At 43.1% G+C, this 22,591-nt stretch overlaps 1 protein-coding gene across 2 annotated transcripts in view; it reads left to right on the top strand.

Annotated features, from left to right (window-relative positions):
* The window catches only part of LOC139421888 (ADAM metallopeptidase with thrombospondin type 1 motif, 6), a 139,108-nt gene that overhangs the window by 34,055 nt on the left and 82,462 nt on the right, over nt 1-22,591 (top strand). For both annotated transcript variants that reach the window (XM_071173017.1, XM_071173016.1), the window contains exons 7-9: nt 1,933-1,976; nt 6,787-6,892; nt 17,721-17,867. In XM_071173017.1, the coding sequence (XP_071029118.1) occupies nt 1,933-1,976; nt 6,787-6,892; nt 17,721-17,867 (297 nt within the window). The remainder of the gene's footprint in view (nt 1-1,932; nt 1,977-6,786; nt 6,893-17,720; nt 17,868-22,591) is intronic.

The raw sequence follows: 22,591 nt of genomic DNA, 5'->3' as shown, positions 1-22,591 counted from the left end.
AACATTTTATATGCAGTGTCATTGGGTTTTTAGTAGATGAAAAGTTTAGGAATGACTGGTAAATGTATGATGTGTTGTTTAACGTTCAGGGGTTTGTCCTGCGTTGGATTGGATTAGTATTGTATCAGATAGACAGAGAAAGAGAGACAGACAAATAAATGGGAGGACGGAGGGACAGACAGACAGACAGACAGAGTGAGAGGCTACAACAGGGACACAGCAGGGTCTTAATAGACTTCAAAGACTGTGTTGCTCTCTGCCTGCCTGCCTGCCTGCCTGCCTGCCTGCCTGCCTGCCTGTGTGTTAGCTGGTTGACATTTAAATACATTTATAGAAGGACAAACCTTCATGATTTGACTAATCTGTTGCTGTCACAACGCCTGGAGTGGTGGGTGAGGAATCAAATGCAGAGAGCAGAGGATACTGGGGAAACCGGACTTTATTCCGGTTTCCAATGCTAACGCCCAAAACAACAGGCAAAATAATCACACAAATGTCCAACCCAACACAGGGCACAAATGGTCAGGAACACTACACGCACAACCTGGCTAACAGAAAACAAGCCCGCACAAAAGCAGGCGGGCCTAACAGGCTTAAATAGTCCTGAATCAAAAACAAAATAAGAGACAGGTGCAACCAATAAGACATAACAAACAGAAAAGGAAAAGGGGATTGGTGGCAGCTAGTAGACCGGCGACGACGACCACCGAGCGCTGCCCGAACAGGCAGGGGAGCCACCTTCTGTGGTAGTCGTGACAGTTGCAGTATAAAAACTACGGTCAAATACTGCAGGTGGATGCCCGAGATGCCCCATTTCAACATCAGAGGTGCTTAGAGTAGAATAAAATAGACTAGGATAGAGTAGAGTAGAATATAATAGACTGGGATAGAGTAGAGTAGAATATAATAGACTGGGATAGAGTATAGTAGAATATAGTAGAATATAATAGACTAGGATAGAGTAGAGTAGAATATAGTAGAATATAATAGACTAGGATAGAGTAGAGTATAATATAATAGACTAGGATAGAGTAGAGTAGAATATAATAGACTAGGATAGAGTAGAGTAGAATATAGTAGCATATAATAGACTAGGATAGAGTAGAGTAGAATATAATAGACTGGGATAGAGTAGAGTAGAATATAATAGACTCGGATAGAGTAGAGTAGAATATAGTAGAATATAATAGACTAGGATAGAGTAGAGTATAATATAATAGACTAGGATAGAGTATAGTAGAATATAATAGACTAGGATAGAGTAGAGTAGAATATAATAGACTAGGATAGAGTAGAGTAGAATATAGTAGAATATAATAGACTAGGATAGAGTAGAGTAGAATATAATAGACTAGGATAGAGTAGAGTAGAATATAATAGACTAGGATAGAGTAGAGTAGAGTATAGTAGAATATAATAGACTAGGATAGAGTAGAGTAGAATATAATAGACCAGGATAGAGTAGAGTAGAATATAATATAGGATAGAGTAGAGTAGAATATAATAGACTAGGATAGAGTAGAGTAGAATATAATAGACTGGGATAGAGTAGAGTAGAATATAATAGACTCGGTCGGATAGAGTAGAGTAGAATATAGTAGAATATAATAGACTAGGATAGAGTAGAGTAGAATATAATAGACTAGGATAGAGTAGAGTAGAATATAGTAGAATATAATAGACTAGGATAGAGTAGAGTAGAATATAATAGACTAGGATAGAGTAGAGTAGAATATAATAGACTAGGATAGAGTAGAGTAGAATATAATAGACAAGGATAGAGTAGAGTAGAATATAATAGACTAGGATAGAGTATAGTAAAATAGACTAGGATAGAGTAGAGTAGAATATAGTAGAATAGAATAGAACTAGAGAGAGCCTGACAGAAGAATCATGTCAAATCTTTTTTTCTCTCTTCTTTTTCTCCCTCAGGTACGACATCTGCACTTACAAGAACAAACCCTGTGGGACTCTAGGTGAGTGGCAATGCTCTCTGTTCTGTTATTTTCTCTGCTCTCTGCTCTCTGTTCTGTTCTTTTCTCTGCTCTCTGTTCTGTTCTTTTCTCTTCTCTCTGCTCTCTGTTCTGTTCTTTTCTCTGTTCTCTGTTCTGTTCTTTTCTCTGCTCTCTGTTCTGTTCTTTTCTCTGTTCTATGTTCTGTGTTCTGTTATTTTCTCTGCTCTCTGCTCTTTGCTCTCTGTTATTTTATCTGTTCTCTGTTATTTTCTCTGTTCTCTGTTCTCTGTTCTGTTCTTTTCTCTGTTCTCTGTTCTGTTCTTTTCTCTGCTCTCTGTTCTGTTCTTTTCTCTGTTCTCTGTTCTCTGTTCTTTTCTTTTCTCTGTTCTCTGTTCTGTTCTTTTCTCTGTTCTCTGCTCTCTGTTATGTTCTTTCCTTGCTCTCTGCTCTCTGTTCTGTTCTTTTCTCTGTTCTCTGCTCTCTGTTCTCTGCTCTTTGCTCTGTTCTTTTCTCTGGTCTCTGCTCTCTGCTCTCTGTTCTGTTCTTTTCTCTGCTCTCTGTTCTGTTATTTTCTCTGTTCTCTGCTCTCTGTTCTGTTCTTTTCTCTGTTCTCTGTTCTGTTCTTTTCTCTGCTCTCTGTTCTGTCCTTTTCTCTGTTCTCTGTTCTCTGCTCTCTGCTCTCTGTTCTGTTATTTTCTCTGCTCTCTGTTCTGTTCTTTTGTCTTCACTCTGTTCTGTTCTTTTCTCTTCTCTCTGTTCTCTGTCCTGTTCTTTTCTCTGCTCTCTGCTCTATGTCCTGTTCTGTTCTCTCTGTTCTGTTCTTTTCTCTGCTCTCTGCTCTATGTTCTGTTCTTTTCTCTGCTCTCTGTTCTGTTCTTTTCTCTTCTCTCTGCTCTCTGTTCTGTTCTTTTCTCTGCTCTCTGTTCTCTGTTCTGTTCTTTTCTCTGTTCTCTGTTCTGTTCTGTTCTTTTCTCTGCTCTCTGTTCTGTTCTTTTCTCTGCTCTCTGCTCTCTGTTCTGTAATTTTCTCTGCTCTCTGCTCCCTGTTATGTTCTTTTCTCTGCTCTCTGCTCTCTGTTCTGTTCTTTTATCTGTTCTCTGCTCTCTGCTCTCTGTTCTGTTATTTTCTCTGCTCTCTGTTCTGTTCTTTTCTCTGTTCTCTGCTCTCTGTTCTCTGCTCTTTGCTCTGTTCATTTCTCTGTTCTCTGCTATCTGTTCTGTTATTTTCTCTGCTCTCTGTTCTGTTCTTTTCTCTGTTTTCTGTTCTCTGCTCTTTGCTCTGTTCTTTTCTCTGGTCTCTGCTCTCTGCTCTCTGTTCTGTTCTTTTCTCTGCTCTCTGCTCTCTGTTCTGTTATTTTCTCTGCTCTCTGTTCTGTTCTTTTCTCTGTTCTCTGTTCTGTTCTTTTCTCTGCTCTCTGTTCTGTCCTTTTCTCTGTTCTCTGTTCTCTGCTCTCTGCTCTCTGTTCTGTTCTTTTCTCTGCTCTCTGCTCTATGTCCTGTTCTGTTCTCTCTGTTCTGTTCTTTTCTCTGCTCTCTGCTCTCTGTTCTGTTCTTTTCTCTGCTCTCTGTTCTGTTCTTTTCTCTTCTCTCTGCTCTCTGTTCTGTTCTTTTCTCTGCTCTCTGTTCTCTGTTCTGTTCTTTTCTCTGTTCTCTGTTCTGTTCTGTTCTTTTCTCTGCTCTCTGTTCTGTTCTTTTCTCTGCTCTCTGCTCTCTGTTCTGTAATTTTCTCTGCTCTCTGCTCCCTGTTATGTTCTTTTCTCTGCTCTCTGCTCTCTGTTCTGTTCTTTTATCTGTTCTCTGCTCTCTGCTCTCTGTTCTGTTCTTTTCTCTGCTCTCTGTTCTGTTCTTTTCTCTGTTCTCTGCTCTCTGTTCTCTGCTCTTTGCTCTGTTCATTTCTCTGTTCTCTGCTATCTGTTCTGTTATTTTCTCTGCTCTCTGTTCTGTTCTTTTCTCTGTTTTCTGTTCTCTGCTCTCTGTTCTGTTCTTTTCTCTGTTTTCTGTTCTCTGCTCTCTGTTCTGTTCTTTTCTTTGTTCTCTGTTATGTTCTTTTCTCTGTTCTCCGCTCTCTGTTCTGTGCTCTTTGCTCTGTTCATTTCTCTGTTCTCTGCTATCTGTTCTGTTATTTTCTCTGCTCTCTGTTCTGTTCTTTTCTCTGTTTTCTGTTCTCTGCTCTCTGTTCTGTTCTTTTCTCTGTTTTCTGTTCTCTGCTCTCTGTTCTGTTCTGTTCTCTGCTCTCTGTTCTGTTCTTTTCTTTGTTCTCTGTTATGTTCTTTTCTCTGTTCTCCACTCTCTGTTCTGTTATTTTCTCTGCTCTCTGTTCTGTTATTTTCTCTGTTCTCTGCTTTCTGTTCTCTGCTCTCTTCTGTTCTTTTCTCTGTTCTCTGTTCTGTTATTTTCTCTGCTCTCTGTTCTGTTCTTTTCTCTGTTCTCTGTTCTCTGTTCTCTGTTCTGTTCTTTTCTCTGTTCTCTGTTCTGTTATTTTCTCTGTTCTCTGCTCTCTGTTCTGTTATTTTCTCTGCTCTCTGTTCCGTTCTTTTCTCTGTTCTGTTATTTTCTCTGTTCTCTGCTCTCTGTTCTCTGTTCTTTTCTCTGCTCTCTGTTCTGTTCTTTTCTCTGTTCTCTGTTCTGTTCTGTTCTTGTCTCTGTTCTGTTCTTTTCTCTGTTCTGATCTTTTCTCTGCTCTCTGTTCTGATCTTTTCTCTGCTCTCTGCTCTCTGTTCTGCTATTTTCTCTGCTCTCTGTTCTCTACTCTCTGTTCTGTTCTCTGTTCTCTTATCTCTTCTCCGTTCTCTGCTCTCTGCTCTCTGTTCTGTGGCCTGGAGGCAAGGAAAGACAGGTCAGAGAGACCAGGTGGCGTTTACTGTCGTCGGGGCGGATACAGACGGGGTTAGGTCCATGCAGGGCAGGGCACAGGCGTGGTAACCTCCAAGTGCACTTGACTGTGTCCTTCTACCAATATAGCTCAAATAATGTGGATATTTATAAGTTCATATGGCATGTTTTTCTCCTGCTACAGTACTTTAAGGACACTGGTTTCCAGTCATTTTTGCCAGGGGTTTGGTTTGACATGTTGTGTCTCCACTGTGACAGAAACTGTGGCAAACTTAAATTACAAACGTGTTAAGCTTCTGTAACCAAGCTCAGGAAGGCAAGGGGGAGAAAAAACAGAAAGATTGAGGGACATATAGAAAGTGAAGGATGAAATTCAGAGATAACAAGAGAGAGAGAAAGAGAGCGTTGTGGTGGAGAAAGGACGACAGGGAGTGTCAGCATCTCCCCTCCTCCTTGCCTCCCTCCCTCTGATGGTGTAGAGCCCCTGCAGGCTCCACAGTATATCTTGGAGGTAATATTGGGACTCTGGGGGGGTTTGACAGATTGACCGCATTCGTCACATTCCCCCCGTCGCTTTAATTGCACCAGCATCTGCTTGGCTTCCTCGTTCTTTCTCACTCACTTCTCCTCACTCACTTTTCCTCTTTTTCTCCTCTCCTCCTCCTTCTTCTCTCCCTCTCCATTTCTTCTCCCGTCTCAACCCCGTTCCCCTCACCCTTTTCCCCATATCCTCTCCTCCTTCCCCTCTCCCTCTCCATTTGTCCTCCCTTTTCAACACCCTCCTCGTCTCTTCCTCTCCTCCATTCCGTCCCTCTCAACCCTTCTCCCCCCTCTCCCCTACTCATCTCCTTCCCTCCTCACCCTATCATTAGGGGTCATGCTACAGGTCAGCTCTTTTCCCCTTGGGTCTCTGGGTAATCTGAGTTGGAGATAATACCTAACCAACCCCACTTCTGAGTGTTATGTGAAACCCTTCCCAGTAACCTGTAGATGGAATCTCTTCTCTTTCTATCTGACCTGTTACCCTCTGGGGGAAGAACAGAGACACCTGGATGGCTCTACTCTCCAACCTCACTCACACACACACACACAAAACATGTAGAACTCTATATGCTTGCTTTTTGACAAAGCTAAAAGTAACCTGCATTTAATCTTATCTTGCATAAGATAAAATGCACATACTACAGTGACACGCCAACACACAAGCGCACACGCACAGACAGGCAATTGTATAGCTTTACTCAGCGTTCTTTCACTCTTCTGCTTCTCTCTCCAAAATAGCTCTTTCTCAAATATAAAGAATATGCCTATTGCTTTCTCTTTGGAACTCTATATTTTTTAGAGGGGGTGGGGATGTTTTCTTAAATTCAATATCCTGCATCACTAGGTGGTCCCTTGTTACTTGAAGTGAAATAATATATAAATCCAAGCCTGTCTAGACATTTTCCAGCTCTGACTTTAGGTTGAAAAAAGTTCATGTCTAGCCAGTTGATGCTGAAGTCAGGTCCTGCTGGTGAGTCGAGCAGCAGCAGCATGAACTGAGGCTGTGTCCCAAATCACACCCTATTTCTTATGTAGTGCACTACATTTTTCCAGAGCCCTGAGAGAAGAAGTTAACTGTCAAAGCTCTTAGCCAAAGTCCCAAATAGCATCCTATTTCCAATATGGGCCCTGGTCAAAAGTAGTGCACTATAAATGGAATAGGGTGCAGCCTGAGAAGTTTAGAGTTGCCTTCTTCTCTCTCTCTCTCTCTCTCTACCTCTCTCTCTCTCTCTCTCTCTATCGCTCTTTCTCTACCTCTCTCTCTCTACCTCTCTCTCTCTCTCTCTCTCTCTCTCTACCTCTCTCTCTCTCTACCTCCCTCCTGCTGCTCTTCCTTTAACACCAGGGAGATCCAGCTTTTAGAGCCACCACTCCTAAGAATTTATGTGTGTGTGTGTGTGTGTGTGTGTGTGTGTGTGCGCGCGCGTGTGTGTGTGTGTGTATGTGTGTGTGTCCAGGCTTGGCGTCGGTAGCTGGGATGTGTGAGCCGGAGAGGAGTTGCAGCATCAATGAAGACATCGGCCTGGGTTCTGCTTTCACCATCGCTCACGAGATTGGCCACAAGTGAGTCCACTCACATTTACTACTTCCTTCACAGAACAGGGCAAACTGGCCCTAACCAGAATAGAAAGAAGAGTGGTAGGCCCCGGTGCACAACTGAGCAAGAGGACAAGTAAATTAGTGTCTGGTTTGAGAAACAGACGCCTCACAAGTCCTCAACTTGCAGCTTCATTAAATAGTACCCGCAAAACACCAGTCTCAACGTCAATAGTGAAGAGGCGACTCCGGGATGCTGGCCTTCTAGGCAGAGTTGAAAAAAATAGCCATATCTCAGACTGGCCAATCAAAATAAAAAATTAAGATGGGCAAAAGGACACATATACTGGACAGAGGAACTCTGCCTAGAAGGCCAGCATCCCGGAGTCGCCTCTTCACTGTTTACGTTCAGACATTTCTAAGTAACCCCAAACCTGCCAATAAAATTTTATTTTATTTATTTGGAACTATTCCTAAAGAATAACCAGATCTTTGGGTTGGTTTGGTTTGGGTTGGTGTGTGTTGGTTTGGTTTGGGTTGGTACAGTTGAAGTCGGAAGTTTACATCAAATCAAATCAAAGTTTATTTGTCACGTGCGCTGAATACAGCAGGCGTAGGTAGACCTTATAGTGAACTGCTTACTTACGGGCTCTAAGCAATAGTACAAAAAAAGTATTAGGTGAACAATAGGTAGGTAAAGAAATAAATTAACAGTAAAAAGACAGGCTATATACAGTAGCGAGGCTACATACAGACACCGGTTAGTCAGGCTGATTGAGGTAGTATGTACATGTAGACATGGTTAAAGTGACTATGCATATATGATGAACAGAGAGTAGAAGTAGCGTAAAATAGGGGTTGGCGGGTGGTGGGTGGCAGGACACAATGCAGATAGCTCGGTTAGCCAATGTGCGGGAGCACTGGTTGGTCGGCCCAATTGAGGTAGTATGTACATGAATGTATAGTTAAAGTGACTATGCATATATGATAAACAGAGAGTAGCAGCAGAGTAAAAAGAGGGGTTGGGGGGGGCACACAATGCAAATAGTCTGGGTAGCCATTTGATTACCTGTTCAGGAGTCTTATGGCTTGGGGGTAAAAACTGTTGAGAAGCCTTTTTGTCCTAGACTTGGCACTCCGGTACCGCTTGCCATGCGGTAGTAGAGAGAACAGTCTGTGGCTGGGGTCTTTGACAATGTTTAGGACCTTCTGACACCGCCTGGTGTAGAGGTCCTGGTGGCAGGCAGCTTGGCCCCAATGATGTACTGGGCCGTTCGCACTACCCTCTGAAGTGCCTTGCAATCAGAGGCCGAGCAATTGCCATACCAGGCAGTGATGCAAGCAGTCAGGATGCTCTCGATGTTGCAGCTGTAGAACCTTTTGAGGATCTCAGGACCCATGCCAAATCTTTTTAGTGTCCTGAGGGGGAATAGGCTTTGTCGTGCCCTCTTTACGACTGTCTTGGTGTGTTTGGACCATTCTAGTTTGTTGTTGATGTAGACATCAAGGAACTTGAACAACCTGCTCCACTACAGCCCCGTCGATGAGAATGGGGGCGTGCTCGGTCCTCATTTTCCTGTAGTCCACAATAATCTCCTCTGTCTTGGTTACGTTGAGGGATAGGTTGTTATTCTGGCACCACCGGGCCAGGTCTCTGACTTCCTCCCTATAGGCTGTCTCGTCGTTGTCGGGGATCAGGCCTACCACTGTTGTGTTGTCTTCAAACTTAGTGATGCTGTTGGAGTTGTGCCTGGCCATGCAGTCGTGGGTGAACAGGGAGTACAGGAGGGGACTGAGTATGCACCCCTGGGGAGCTCCAGTGTTGAGGATCAGCGTGGCAGATGTGTTGCTACATACCTTCACCACCTGGGGGTGGCCCATCAGGAAGTCCAGGATCCAGTTGCAAAGGGAGGTGTTTAGTCCCAGGATCCTTAGCTTAGTGATGAGCTTTGCCAAATACATTTAAACTCGGTTTTTCACAATTCCTGACATTTAATCCAAGCAAATATTCCCTGTTTTAGGTCAGTTAGGATCACCACTTTATTTTAAGAATGTGAAATTTCAGAATAATAGTAGAGAGAATGATTTATTACAGCTTTTATTTCTTTCATCACATTCCCAGTGGGTCAGAAGTTTACATACACTAAATTAGTATTTGGTAGTATTGCCTTTAAATTGTTGAACTTGGGTCAAACGTTTCAGGTAGCCTTCCACAAGCTTCCCACAATAAGTTAGGTGAATTTTGGCCCATTCCACATGACAGAGCTGGTGTAACTGAGTCAGGTTTGTAGGCCTCCTTGCTCGCACACATTTTTTCAGTTCTGCCCACAACTTTTTTATAGGATTGAGGTCAGGGCTTTGTGATGGCCACTCCAATACCTTGACTTTGTTGTCCTTTAGCCAATTTGCCACAACTTTGGAAGTATGCTTGGGGTCATTGTCCATTTGGAAGACCCATTTGCGACCAAGCTTTAACTTCCTGACTGATGTCTTGAGATGTTGCTTCAATATATCCACATAATTTTCCATCCTCATGATGTCATCTATTTTGTGAAGTGCACCAGTCCCTCCTGCAGCAAAGCACTCCCACAACATGATGCTGCCATCCCGGTGCTTCACGGTTGGGATGGTGTTCTGCGGCTTGCAAGCCTCCCCCTTTTTCCTCCAAACATAACAATGGTCATTATGGCCAAACAGTTCTATTTTTGTTTCATCAGACCAGAGGACATTTCTCCAAAAAGTACGATCTTTGTCCCCATGTGCAGTTGCAAACCGTAGTCTGGCTTTTTTATGGCGGTGTTGGAGCAGTGGCTTCTTCCTTGCTGAGCAGCTTTTTAGGTTATGTCTATATAGGACTTGTTTTTACTGTGGATATAGATACTTTTGTACCTGTTTCCTCCAGCATCTTCACAAGGGCCTTTGCTGTTGTTCTGGGATTGATTTGCACTTTTCGCACCAAAGTACGTTCATCTCCAGGAGACAGAACGTGTCTCCTTCCTGAGTGGTATGATGGCTGCGTGGTCCCATGGTGTTTATACTTGCGTACTATTGTTTGTACAGATGAACGTGGTACCTTCAGGCATTTGGAAATTGCTCCCAAGGATGAACCAGACTTGTGAAGGTCTACATTTTTTTTTCTGAGGTCTTGGCTGATTTCTTTTGATTTTCCCAAGCAAAGAGGCACTGAGTTTGAAGGTAGGCCTTGAAATACATCCACAGGTACACCTCCAATTGACTGATATGATGTCAATTAGCCTATCAGAAGCTTCTAAAGCCATCATTTTCTGTAATTTTCCAAGCTGTTTAAAGGCACAGTCAACCTTCTGACCCACTGGAATTGTGATACAGTGAATTATAAGTGAAATAATCTGTCTGTAAACAATTGTTGGAAAAATTACTTGTGTCATGCAAAAAGTAGATGTCAAAGGCCAGATCCTAGGAAGAAACCTAGAGAGGAACCTGGCTATGAGGGGTGGCCAGTCCTCTTCTGGCTGTGCCGGGTGGAGATTATAGCAGAACATGGCCAAGATGTTCAAATGTTCATAGATGACCAACAGGGTCAAATAATAATAATCACAGTGGTTGTCAAGGGTGCAATAGGTCAGCACTTTACATGGGATAAACAAACGTAAGGTCAATAACACAATAGAAAAATCTATGTACAGTGTGTGCAAATGTAGTAAGATTAGGGAGGTAAGGCAATAAATAGCCCATAGTTGTGAAAAATTGACAATTTAGCATTAACACTGGAGTGGTAGATGTGCAGATGATGATGTGCAAGTAGAGATACTGGGGTGCAAAAGAGCAACAACAACAAAAATAACAATGTGGGGATGAGGTAATTGGGTGGGTTATTTACAGATGGGCTGTGTACAAACCATTTTTATATGGTCCTTGCTTTGTGCACGGGGCATTGTCATGCTGAAACAGAAAAGGGCCTTCCCCAAACTGTTGCCACAAAGTTGGAAGCACAGAAGCAGTTAGAATATCATTGCATGCTATAGCTTTAAGATTTCCCTTCACTGGAACTAAGGGACCTAGCCCGAAACATGAAAAACAGCCCCAGACCATTTTCTCTCCTCCATCAAACTTTACAGTTGTCACTATGCGTTCGGGCAGGTAGCGTTCTCCTAGCATTCGGAAAACCCAGATTTCGAACTAGCAGATGGTGAAGCGTGGACTGCTCCGGAGTCCAATGGTGGCGAGCTTTACACCACTCCAGTCGACACTTGATATTGCGCATGGTGATCTTAGGCTTTTGTGTGGCTGCTCGGCCATGGAAACCCATTTCATGAAGCTCCCGACGAACAGTTACTGTGCTGAGGTTGTTTCCAGAGGCAGTTTGGAACTCAGTAGTGAGTGTTGCAACCTTGACAGATGATTTTTAAGCACTTCAGCACTCGGCAGTCCCGTTCTGTGAGCTTGTGTGGTCTACCACTTCACGGCTGAGCCGTTGTTGCTCCTAGATGTTTCCACTTCACAATAATAACACTTACAGTTGACCGGGGCAGCTCTAGCAGGGCAGAAATTTGATGAACTGACTTGTTGTTATGACGGTGCCAAGTTGAAAGTCACTGAGCTCTTCAGTAAGGACATTCTGCTGCCAATGTTTGTCTATGGACATTGCATGGCTATGTGCTCGATTTTATACACCTGTCAGCAATGGGTTTGGCTGAAATAGCCAAATATATTAATTTGAAAGGTTGTCCACATACTTTTTAATATACAGTGCATTCGGAAAGTATTCAAACCCCTTCCTTTTTTCCAAATTTTGTTAAGTTACAGAATTATTCTAAAATGGATTAAATAAAACATTTCCTCATCAATCTACACACAACACCCCATAATGACAAAGTGAAAACAGGTTTATATAAAGTTATAAAAATGTATTAAAAATAAAAACAGAAATACCTTATTTACATAAGTATTCAGACCCTTTGCTATGATACTCGAAATTGAGCTCAGGTGCATCCTGTTTCCATTGATCATCCTTGAGATGTTTCTACAACTTGATTGGAGTCCACCTGTGGTACATTCAATTGATTGGACATGGTTGGGAAAGGCACACACCTGTCTATGTAAGGTCCCACAGTTGACAGTGCATGTCAGAGCAAAAACCAAGCCATGAGATCGAAGGAATTGTCCGTAGAGCTTAGAGACAGGATTGTGTCCAGGCACAGATCTGTGGAAGGGTGCCAAAAAATGTCTGCAGCATTGAAGGTCCCCAAAGTACAGAGAGATCCTTGATGAAAACCTGGTCCAGAGCACTCAGGGCCTCGACTGGGGCGCATGTTCACCTTCCAACAGGACAACGACCCTAAGTACACGGACAAGACAACGCAGGAGTGGCTTCGGGACAAGTCTCTGAATGTCCATGAGTGGCCCTGCCAGAGCCCAGACTTGAACCCGATGGAACATCTCTAGAGAGACCTGAAAATAGCTGTGCATCAACGCTACCCATCCAACCTGACAGAACTTGAGAGGTTCTGCAGAGAAGAATGGGAGAAACTCCCCAAATACAGGTGTGCCAAGCTTGTAGTGTCATACCCAAGAAGACTCAAGGTTGTAATTGCTGTCAAAGGTGCTTCAACAAAGTACTGAGTAAAGTGTCTGAATTCTTATGTAAATGTGATATTTCTGTTTTTATTTGTAATAACTTTGCAAAAAATTCTAAAAACCTGTTTTTGATTTGTCTTTATTGGGTATTGTGTGTAGATTGATGAGGAATTGTAACAAAATGTGAAAAAAGTCAAGGAGTCTGAATACTTTCCGAATGCAATGCATGCTGTGTTTGCTCATGCTAATGAAAGTGTCCACATACCTCCTGAATATAAAGTTGAATAATGATGAATGATTGGTCTACGTATCCACTCCCTGGGGTTCACAGAGATGGCCATTTCCTTTATAATGTCTCGTGTCTGCTTCTGTTTTGGGGCAGTTGTAAAAATGGTCTCTGCAAGGAGAGGATGTATAAAAAAAAGTTAGCCACGGTCTCAGGACGGCTGATTTATTTCCAGAGTAGGGTAAAATGTCATAAACGCCAGCGTTAGAAAAACAGGCCGGGCTGTGGGATGTGGTGGGTTGTTATATACATTACAACTGATCTGTGCTTTTGGACGATCAGGGAAACTAAGCTTCGGCTTCATGCCGTAACGCAAGCTTTTCTTTCGTTTAGATATTCAGACAGATACAGTTTTTGAGTTACATACATTTTTTTGTTAAACAGATTTATTTGCAGCCAAGCCAGTGCTCAGTCAAGTTGGGCAGCAGAAACCAGAAAGCAGAAACCTTTCTTTCTGTTTGGAGGTTCACACTAGAGAGCTGCTCTGATCAGACGGACGCTGAGAGAGAGAGAGAGAGCAGTATTTGTGTTTATGGGGGAGGGTGGACGAGTAGGGGTTGAACCAGGCCTGGGCTGTGTACTGTATATTCTATAACGCTATTTGAATGTTTGGTTTGTTAAATGTGATACGACGTATGTAACGTCCATGTTTTATAGTTTACTCTGCTACTTGAGTCATCCCTCTCCGCTCTCTCTCTCTCAATTCAATTCAATTCAACGGGCTTTATTGGCATGGGAAACATATGTTAACCAAAGCAAGTGAGGTAGATAATATACAAAAGTGAAATAAACAATACAAATTAACAGTAAACATTACACATACAGAAGTTTCAAAACAGTAAAGACATTAAAAATGTAATATTATATATATATGTGTGTGTATGTGTGTGTGTATATACACTGCTCAAAAAAATAAAGGAAACACTAAAATAACACATCCTAGATCTGAATGAATGAAATATTCTTATTAAATACTTTTTTCTTTACATAGTTGAATGTGCTGACAACAAAATCACACAAAAATGATCAATGGAAATCAAATTTGTCAACCCATGGAGGTCTGGATTTGGAGTCACACTCAAAATTAAAGTGGAAAACCACACTACAGGCTGATCCAACTTTGATGTAATGTCCTTAAAACAAGTCAAAATGAGGTCCAGTAGTGTGTGTGGCCTTCATGTGCCTGTATGACCTCCCTACAACGCCTGGGCATGCTCCTGATGAGGTGGCGGATGGTCTCCTGAGGGATCTCCTCCCAGACCTGGACTAAAGCATCCGCCAACTCCTGGACAGTCTGTGGTGCAACCACATGGATGGTTGGAGCGAGATATGATGTCCCAGATGTGCTCAATTGGATTCAGGTCTGGGGAACGGGTGGGCCAGTCCATAGCATCAATGCCTTCCTCTTGCAGGAACTGCTGACACACTCCAGCCACATGAGGTCTAGCATTGTCTTGCATTAAGAGGAACCCAGGGCCAACCGCACCAGCATATGGTCTCACAAAGGGGTCTGAGGATCTCATCTCGGTACCTAATGGCAGTCAGGCTACCTCTGGCGAGCACATAGAGGGCTGTGCAGCCCCCCAAAGAAATGCCAACCCACACCATGACTGACTCCTGACTGGCCAAACCGGTCATGCTGGAGGATGTTGCAGGCAGCAGAACGTTCTCCACGGCGTCTCCAGACTCTGTTACGTCTGTCACATGTGCTCAGTGTGAACCTGCTTTCATCTGTGAAGGGCACAGGGCGCCAGTGGCGAATTTGCCAATCTTGGTGTTCTCTGGCAAATGCCAAATGTCCTGCACGGTGTTGGGCTGTAAGCACAACCCCCACCTGTGGATGTCGGGCCCTCATACCACCCTCATGGAGTCTGTTTCTGACCATTTGAGCAGACACATGCACATTTGTGGCCTGCTGGAGGTCATTTTGCAGGGCTCTGGCAGTGCTCCTCCTGCTCCTCCTTGCACAAAGGCGGAGGTAGCGGTCCTGCTGCTGGGTTGTTGCCCTCCTACGGCCTCCTCCACATCTCCTGATGTACTGGCCTGTCTCCTGGTAACGCCTCCATGCTCTGGACACTACGCTGACAGACACAGCCACAGCTCGCATTGATGTGCCATCCTGGATGAGCTGCACTACCTGAGCCACTTGTGTGGGTTGTAGACTCCGTCTCATGCTACCACTAGAGTGAAAGCACCGCCAGCATTCAAAAGTGACCTAAACATCAGCCAGGAAGCATAGGAACTGAGAAGTGGTCTGTGGTCACCACCTGCAGAACCACTCCTTTATTGGGGGTGTCTTGCTAATTGCCTATAATTTCCACCTGTTTTCTATTCCATTTGCACAACAGCATGTGAAATGTATTGTCAATAAGTGTTGCAGTTTGATTTCACAGAAGTGTGATTGACTTGGAGTTACATTCTGTTGTTTAAGTGTTCCTTTAATTTTTTGAGCAGTGTTGTAACAATGTACAAATGGTTAAGGAAAATGAATAAGCATAAATATGGGTTGTATTTACAATGGTGTTTGTTCTTCACTGTTGCCCTTTTCTTGTGGCAACAGGTCACAAATCTTGCTGCTGTGATGGCACACTGTGGAATTTCACCCAGTAGATATGGGAGTTTATCAAAATTGGATTTGGTTTAGAAATCTTTGTGGATCTGTGTAATCTGAGGGAAATATGTCTCTCTAATATGGTCATACATTGGGCAGGAGGTTAGGAAATGCAGCTCAGTTTCCACCTCATTTTGTGGGCAGTGAGCACATAGCCTCTCTTCTCTTGAGAGCCATGTCTGCCTACGGCGGCCTTTCTCAATAGCAAGGCTATGCTAACTAAGTCTATACATAGTCAAAGCTTTCCTTAAGTTTGGGTCAATCACGGTGTTCAGGTATTCTGCCTCTCTCTCTCTCTCTCTCTCTCCATGCCGCTTTCCATACAGACCTAGTCCCACCCCCTGTCACTCAAGGATTGCATTTGTTGTTGCTTGACCACGAGACACTTTCGTTCAGTCTGCATGGTCAATGCAGCACATGCAACAATGTTGATGACAACGATGTTGTTTCCACTTTGATCTTAATAGAAATCCACAAGCGTTTTATAATTACAATATTCGTTTGTGTTTCTTATATCTGCAAACAGCTAGTTTGTATTTTCTTAGCAAGTTAAACTAAATTGTGTTAGCCACTAATGCTAATCGCTAGTTAGCTGGCTAATAAAAGTAGTGAGTCAGAGCAAACGTAGCTAGCTAATACAGCCTGATACCAGTGCTGGTGGAGGCTTAAATCAGCATGTTGTTTGTGCAACAGTATCTTCTAAATCAAAGAGGAATAGGCTAATAATGAATATGTTGGCTACATGAATAAAGATTTAATGTAGCCAAAGATTACAGGGTCCCCGAGGAAACACGGAACATCGTCCATGGCATTTCCATTTGTTGTCATGTCAATCAATACTCTATTCAAAGTGCCCATTATGATTTATTTGCTAGCTATATAATTAGAATAAATATCCTATTTCCATGATTCCAAAAGTTCACCCAAGTGTTTTGCTCTAAATCGCAATTGCAACATTTGGTTAAATATAAGGCCTAGTTTTTTTGCCCATATCGTGGCAGTGTGGAAATGATCTCACATGAGTGCAGGAAATGCAGAACTTGATGAAATGCAGAACTTGATGAAATGCAGGAAATTATTTTAGGTTGAAGTTGAATTGAACAGTATAAAACAATCCGAATGGAGAAAGACTCATTGAAATAATGTTTAATATATGTGATACCACTCCAGGGTCACGCACTACTCATGAAGCAAATTTAGAACTTTTATTAATCAAAAACATAAAATACCGTCAAATACCATCAAAAATGTATGTCTGTCTGTCTGTCTGTCTCTCTCTCTCTCTCTCTCTCTCTCTCTCTCTCTCTCTCTCTCACTCTCTCACTCTCTCTTTCTATTTCTCTCTCCCTCTCTCCTCTCTTTCTTTATCTGTCTCTCTCCTTCCCCCCTCTCTTTCTCTCTGTATCTCTGTCTCTCTCTCTCTCTCTCTCTCTCTCTCTCTGTATCTCTGTCTCTCTCTCTCTCTCTCTCTCTTTCACTCTCTCTTTCCCTCTCTTTCTATTTCTCTCTCCCTCTCTCTTCTCTTTCTTTATCTGTCTCTCTCCTTCCCCCCTCTCTCTCTCTCTGTATCTATGTCTCTCTGTCTCTCTCTCTCTTTCCCCAAGTCTCATTGAGAGCATAGAGAGTTTGGCTCTGGTCTATCCCCACCTCCCTCCTCCCCTGTCTGTAGCTGGCTGCTGTTCTGTTACTGGCCAGTCCAGACCTGTAGATGGTGATTGATTGACAGGCAGGTAGCATCAGGGTGGTGATTAAAACTCTCTGCTCCCTCCAGCGCTCCAGACAAAGCCTGACCCCTGACCTCTAGTCCCCTCTACACCAGCTGTTACATCCAGGAGCCACGGAGCCCTTTCTAACATCTCTAACCCTGCCCTACATGTAGGGGAGGTGCCGGGCAGAGTTATAGAAGAGGTAGAAAAGGGCTGCAGGTAGCCTAGCGGTTAAGAGCATTGGGCCAGTAACTGAAAGGTTGCTGGTTTGAATCCCCGAGCCGACTAGGTGACCAATCTGTCTATATGCCCTTGAGCAAGGCACTTAACTCTAATTGGTCCTGTAAGTCACTCTGGATAAGAGCGTCTGTAAAATGAGGTAGAGGGAAGTAGAGATACATTCCCAGAGGTAATTAAGTTTGAACCTATCTGACTGCTCTGCACCCATTGGCCACAGTATTAGATATCTCTCTCAGTGACACCACCCATCTCTCTTTGAATGGCATTTTTGGCCAATCTGGGTAAAAGCTGTCCTCAGGCACAGATCTAAGATCATCTGATCCTCCCCCAAACCATACCTTAACCTATATGGTTGGAAAAAGAAAAACTGACTGTAGATCTTTAAGTCTTGAGGCAATTTCATCTTTCTCCATGTTTGACCCACCCTCCTCTCTGTCCTCCATTTTGCACTTACAGTTTTGGGATGAACCATGATGGAATAGGAAACTCATGTGGGACTAAAGGCCATGAGGCAGCCAAGCTGATGGCGGCCCACATCACAGCTAACACCAACCCCTTCTCCTGGTCGGCCTGCAGTAAGAACTACATCACCAGCTTCCTCGAGTAAGTGGAAGAGGGGCATTCCTCAGCGTGTGTGTGTGTACCTATCTCTGCCTGTGTGTAGAGATCTCAGTTTATTCTCACTTAAAACCACCTATTGAAACTCTTGTACATATCCTGAACCAATCCTTAACTTCCTCAGTCTGTAAAAAGACATGTATGGCCTTCCAGCCATCCAAACATTGATCCTAGGTTTTGAGACAGAAACAGAAAGCCTACACTTCTCCTCCTCAAAATGATCTTTCTCTCCATGCCTTGAATAACAGATTGATTTGTTTTCTTGCTTCAGTGAAGAAGGATAATTCTTAGTTTATTTCAAATATTTGTCTTAATTTGATAAGTGCCCCTCAGGACTGGCTGATGGTAGCAGATAGAGCCTGGGTTTAGAAGTATGAAATAAATCTTCCAGTCAGACAGCGTCCATAGAAAACAAAGTCACTTGGCCTTGAAGGTCCTCAACTCTTAAACTCGTTGAATGGTTTTCAGTGAGCATGTGTGTGTGTGTGTGTGTGTGTGTGTGTGTGTGTGTGTGTGTGTGTGTGTGTGTGTGTGTGTGTGTGTGTGTGTGTGTGTGTGTGTGTGTGTGTGTGTGTGTGAGCAGGGATAATGGTGGTTCTGGTTGTCAGAGTGTGTTCTCTGGTGAAAGCCTTCAGAGTGCTACTTGCAACACAAAGTAGCATTGGCACATAAACATAGACATTACAGTACCATGTGCCAACTTCTCACAGTAACACACAGGGATGCCTCTTCACGGTTTCTGGACCTTCTCACTACGGCCTTCTCTTCTCACGGTTGGATCATCTTGGAGTCTAGTACTGTTTCAGACCATGGGCATAGAGGATTCATAATTTGTGACCCCTTATTTCTGCCACTGTTTCTCCTTTGAAAGTCTGTTGTAGATGGATTGTAAGCTTTCACAGAATTCATTTTTGTCTGTGTCTTTTCAGTTCTGCTTTTTACTTTTTGATGTCTGTCTTTCTCCTATGAAGTTTTGTCTGTAAACTAGACTTACCCTCCCGAGGGTTCTCTCCCTCCAACAGATTTGTAGATATGTCACACGTTTCTTCTTGCCAAGTAAAAAACTTTGGCTGTGGTCTTGGCCTAGATACACTGGTGCAATATGTGGCTGGTTTTTGGGGTTCTGAAGAATGGTTTATGAATGCAAACATAGTTCAGACACAGTATGTCATAAATCAATAGTTTAGTAACTTTTAGCCTAGCTACGTTCACTATAGACATAGGACATGGCGAACACTCCAGTGTGGTCACTGGCCAATCCTTTTGAGCTTTTTTATTGAACCAATATCTAGTCTTAAAGGAATATTCTACCCAAATACTATCTTTTGGTATTTGTTTCATTAGTCCATTGTTGACATTGTCCCAAAAACGTTTTGCTTGTCAACAATCAAGTTTTCAAGATATGTAACTTTCTTAATATAGAAATAGTCCCCGCATGATGCAAAACGCAGAATCACATAATGCAAAATGAATCATACAGGGACGATTGCTTTAATTTGAAAGTTACATTACATAGAATGAAATACATTCTTATATTATTATACCTAGTAATAATTCCTAGTTAATCTAGTTAATATCTATTGGCTCCCGAGTGGCGTAGCAGTCTAAGGCACTGTATCTCCAACGCAGAGACGTCACTACAATCCCTGGTTCGAATCCAGGCTGTATCACATCTAGCCGTGATTGGGAGTCCTGCAGGGCAGTGCACAATTGTCCCAGTGTCGTCTGGTTTTGGCCCGGGTAGGCCACCATTGTAAATAACTATTTTTCTTAACTGAATTGCCTAATTAAATAAAGGTTAAATAAATAAATAATAAAATATCTAGTCTTAACATAGCTGACCAAGGTGGGAGTTGAGGGACCGGTTCTTATTAGAAGAGATTTCCTCTGTGACAGGGTAATGAACTTGGCTTATCCCAGAGGACAAGAAGCTGCTTCAACTGGCAAATAATACTTTCTATATTTAAACATCAGACTATTTGGTTTGTCCCCGAACCAATAAACAGTGGGGTCTGCCCCAGCCCTTGTCTGCCATGGTGTGGGTCAGTGTGGTGGGCTGGGGGGGGGCTAGCAAGGCTCTCTCTGGTGAGACGGACCTCTCCACATCAGGGAAAAATATTACTCCACCACAGATAAACAGAGAGATAGTTTCCTATTACATGTCCAGTCTGATAGTGTGGATTAGATGTGCAGTCTGATAGTGTGGATTAGATGTGCAGTCTGATAGTGTAGATTAGATGTGCAGTCTGATAGTGTGGGTTAGATGTGCAGTCTGATAGTGTGGATTAGATGTGCAGTCTGATAGTGTGGGTTAGATGTGCAGTCTGATAGTGTGGGTTAGATGTGCAGTCTGATAGTGTGGGTTAGATGTGCAGTCTGATAGTGTGGATTTGATGTGCAGTCTGATAGTGTGGATTAGATGTGCAGTCTGATAGTGTTGGTTAGATGTGCAGTCTGATAGTGTTGGTTAGATGTGCAGTCTGATAGTGTAGATTAGATGTGCAGTCTGATAGTGTGGGTTAGATGTGCAGTCTGATAGTGTGGATTTGATGTGCAGTCTGATAGTGTGGATTAGATGTGCAGTCTGATAGTGTGGATTAGATGTGCAGTCTGATAGTGTGGGTTAGGTATGCAGTCTGATAGTGTTGGTTAGATGTGCAGTCTGATAGTGTTGGTTAGATGTGCAGTCTGATAGTGTGGATTAGATGTGCAGTCTGATAGTGTGGATTTGATGTGCAGTCTGATAGTGTGGATTAGATGTGCAGTCTGATAGTGTGGATTAGATGTGCAGTCTGATAGTGTGGATTAGATGTGCTGTCTGATAGTGTGGATTAGATGTGCAGTCTGATAGTGTGGATTAGATGTGCAGTCTGATAGTGTGGGTTAGATGTGCAGTCTGATAGTGTGGGTTAGATGTGCAGTCTCATAGTGTGGATTAGATGTGCAGTCTGATAGTGTGGATTAGATGTGCTGTCTGATAGTGTGGATTAGATGTGCAGTCTGATAGTGTGGATTATATGTGCAGTCTAATAGTGTGGATTAGATGTGCAGTCTGATAGTGTGGATTAGATGTGCAGTCTGATAGTGTGGATTAGATGTGCAGTCTGATAGTGTGGGCTAGGTATGCAGTCTGATAGTATGGGTTAGGTGTGCAGTCTGACAGTGTGGATTAGATGAGCAGTCTGATAGTGTTGGTTAGATGTGCAGTCTGATAGTGTGGGTTAGGTGTGCAGTCTGATAGTGTGGATTAGATGTGCAGTCTGATGGTGTGGATTTGATGTGCAGTCTGATAGTGTGGATTAGATGTTGAGTCGGATAATGTGGGTTAGATGTGCAGTCTGATAGTGTGGATTAGATGTGCAGTCTGATAGTGTGGTTTAGGTGTGCAGTCTGATAGTTTGGATTAGATGTGCAGTCTGATAGTGTGTGTTAGATGTGCAGTCGGATAGTGTGGGTTAGGCGTGCAGTCTGATAGTGTGGATTAGAAGTGCAGTCTGATAGTGTGGATTAGATGTGCAGTCTGATAGTGTGGATTAGAAGTGCAGTCTGATAGTGTGGATTAGATGTGCAGTCTGATAGTGTGGATTAGATGTGCAGTCTGATAGTGTGGGTTAGGTGTGCAGTCGGATAGTGTGGGTTAGGCGTGCAGTCTGATAGTGTGGATTAGATGTGCAGTCTGATAGTGTGGATTAGATGTGCAGTCTGATAGTGTGGGTTAGATGTGCAGTCTGATAGTGTGGGTTAGATGTGCAGTCTCATAGTGTGGATTAGATGTGCAGTCTGATAGTGTGGATTAGATGTGCTGTCTGATAGTGTGGATTAGATGTGCAGTCTGATAGTGTGGATTATATGTGCAGTCTAATAGTGTGGATTAGATGTGCAGTCTGATAGTGTGGATTAGATGTGCAGTCTGATAGTGTGGATTAGATGTGCAGTCTGATAGTGTGGGCTAGGTATGCAGTCTGATAGTATGGGTTAGGTGTGCAGTCTGACAGTGTGGATTAGATGAGCAGTCTGATAGTGTTGGTTAGATGTGCAGTCTGATAGTGTGGGTTAGGTGTGCAGTCTGATAGTGTGGATTAGATGTGCAGTCTGATGGTGTGGATTTGATGTGCAGTCTGATAGTGTGGATTAGATGTTGAGTCGGATAATGTGGGTTAGATGTGCAGTCTGATAGTGTGGATTAGATGTGCAGTCTGATAGTGTGGTTTAGGTGTGCAGTCTGATAGTTTGGATTAGATGTGCAGTCTGATAGTGTGTGTTAGATGTGCAGTCGGATAGTGTGGGTTAGGCGTGCAGTCTGATAGTGTGGATTAGAAGTGCAGTCTGATAGTGTGGATTAGATGTGCAGTCTGATAGTGTGGATTAGAAGTGCAGTCTGATAGTGTGGATTAGATGTGCAGTCTGATAGTGTGGATTAGATGTGCAGTCTGATAGTGTGGGTTAGGTGTGCAGTCGGATAGTGTGGGTTAGGCGTGCAGTCTGATAGTGTGGATTAGAAGTGCAGTCTGATAGTGTGGATTAGATGTGCAGTCTGATAGTGTGGATTAGATGTGCAGTATGATAGTGTGGGTTAGGTATGCAGTCTGATAGTTTGGGGGGGACCTAGAGGCTGCTGGCTGCTTTCACACTGCCTCTCGCCAATCTGCATGGTAAAGAGAAGATGATTTTAATTTGATTGTTTATTTTGTCATTCGATAGCCCTTTTC

The sequence above is a fragment of the Oncorhynchus clarkii genome, chromosome 12 (genome assembly GCF_045791955.1).
Source record: "Oncorhynchus clarkii lewisi isolate Uvic-CL-2024 chromosome 12, UVic_Ocla_1.0, whole genome shotgun sequence".
In the NCBI taxonomy this organism is placed as follows: domain Eukaryota; kingdom Metazoa; phylum Chordata; class Actinopteri; order Salmoniformes; family Salmonidae; genus Oncorhynchus; species Oncorhynchus clarkii.
The sequence above is the reverse complement of the archived record's forward strand: the minus strand, read 5'-3'. Positions and strand labels throughout refer to the sequence as shown.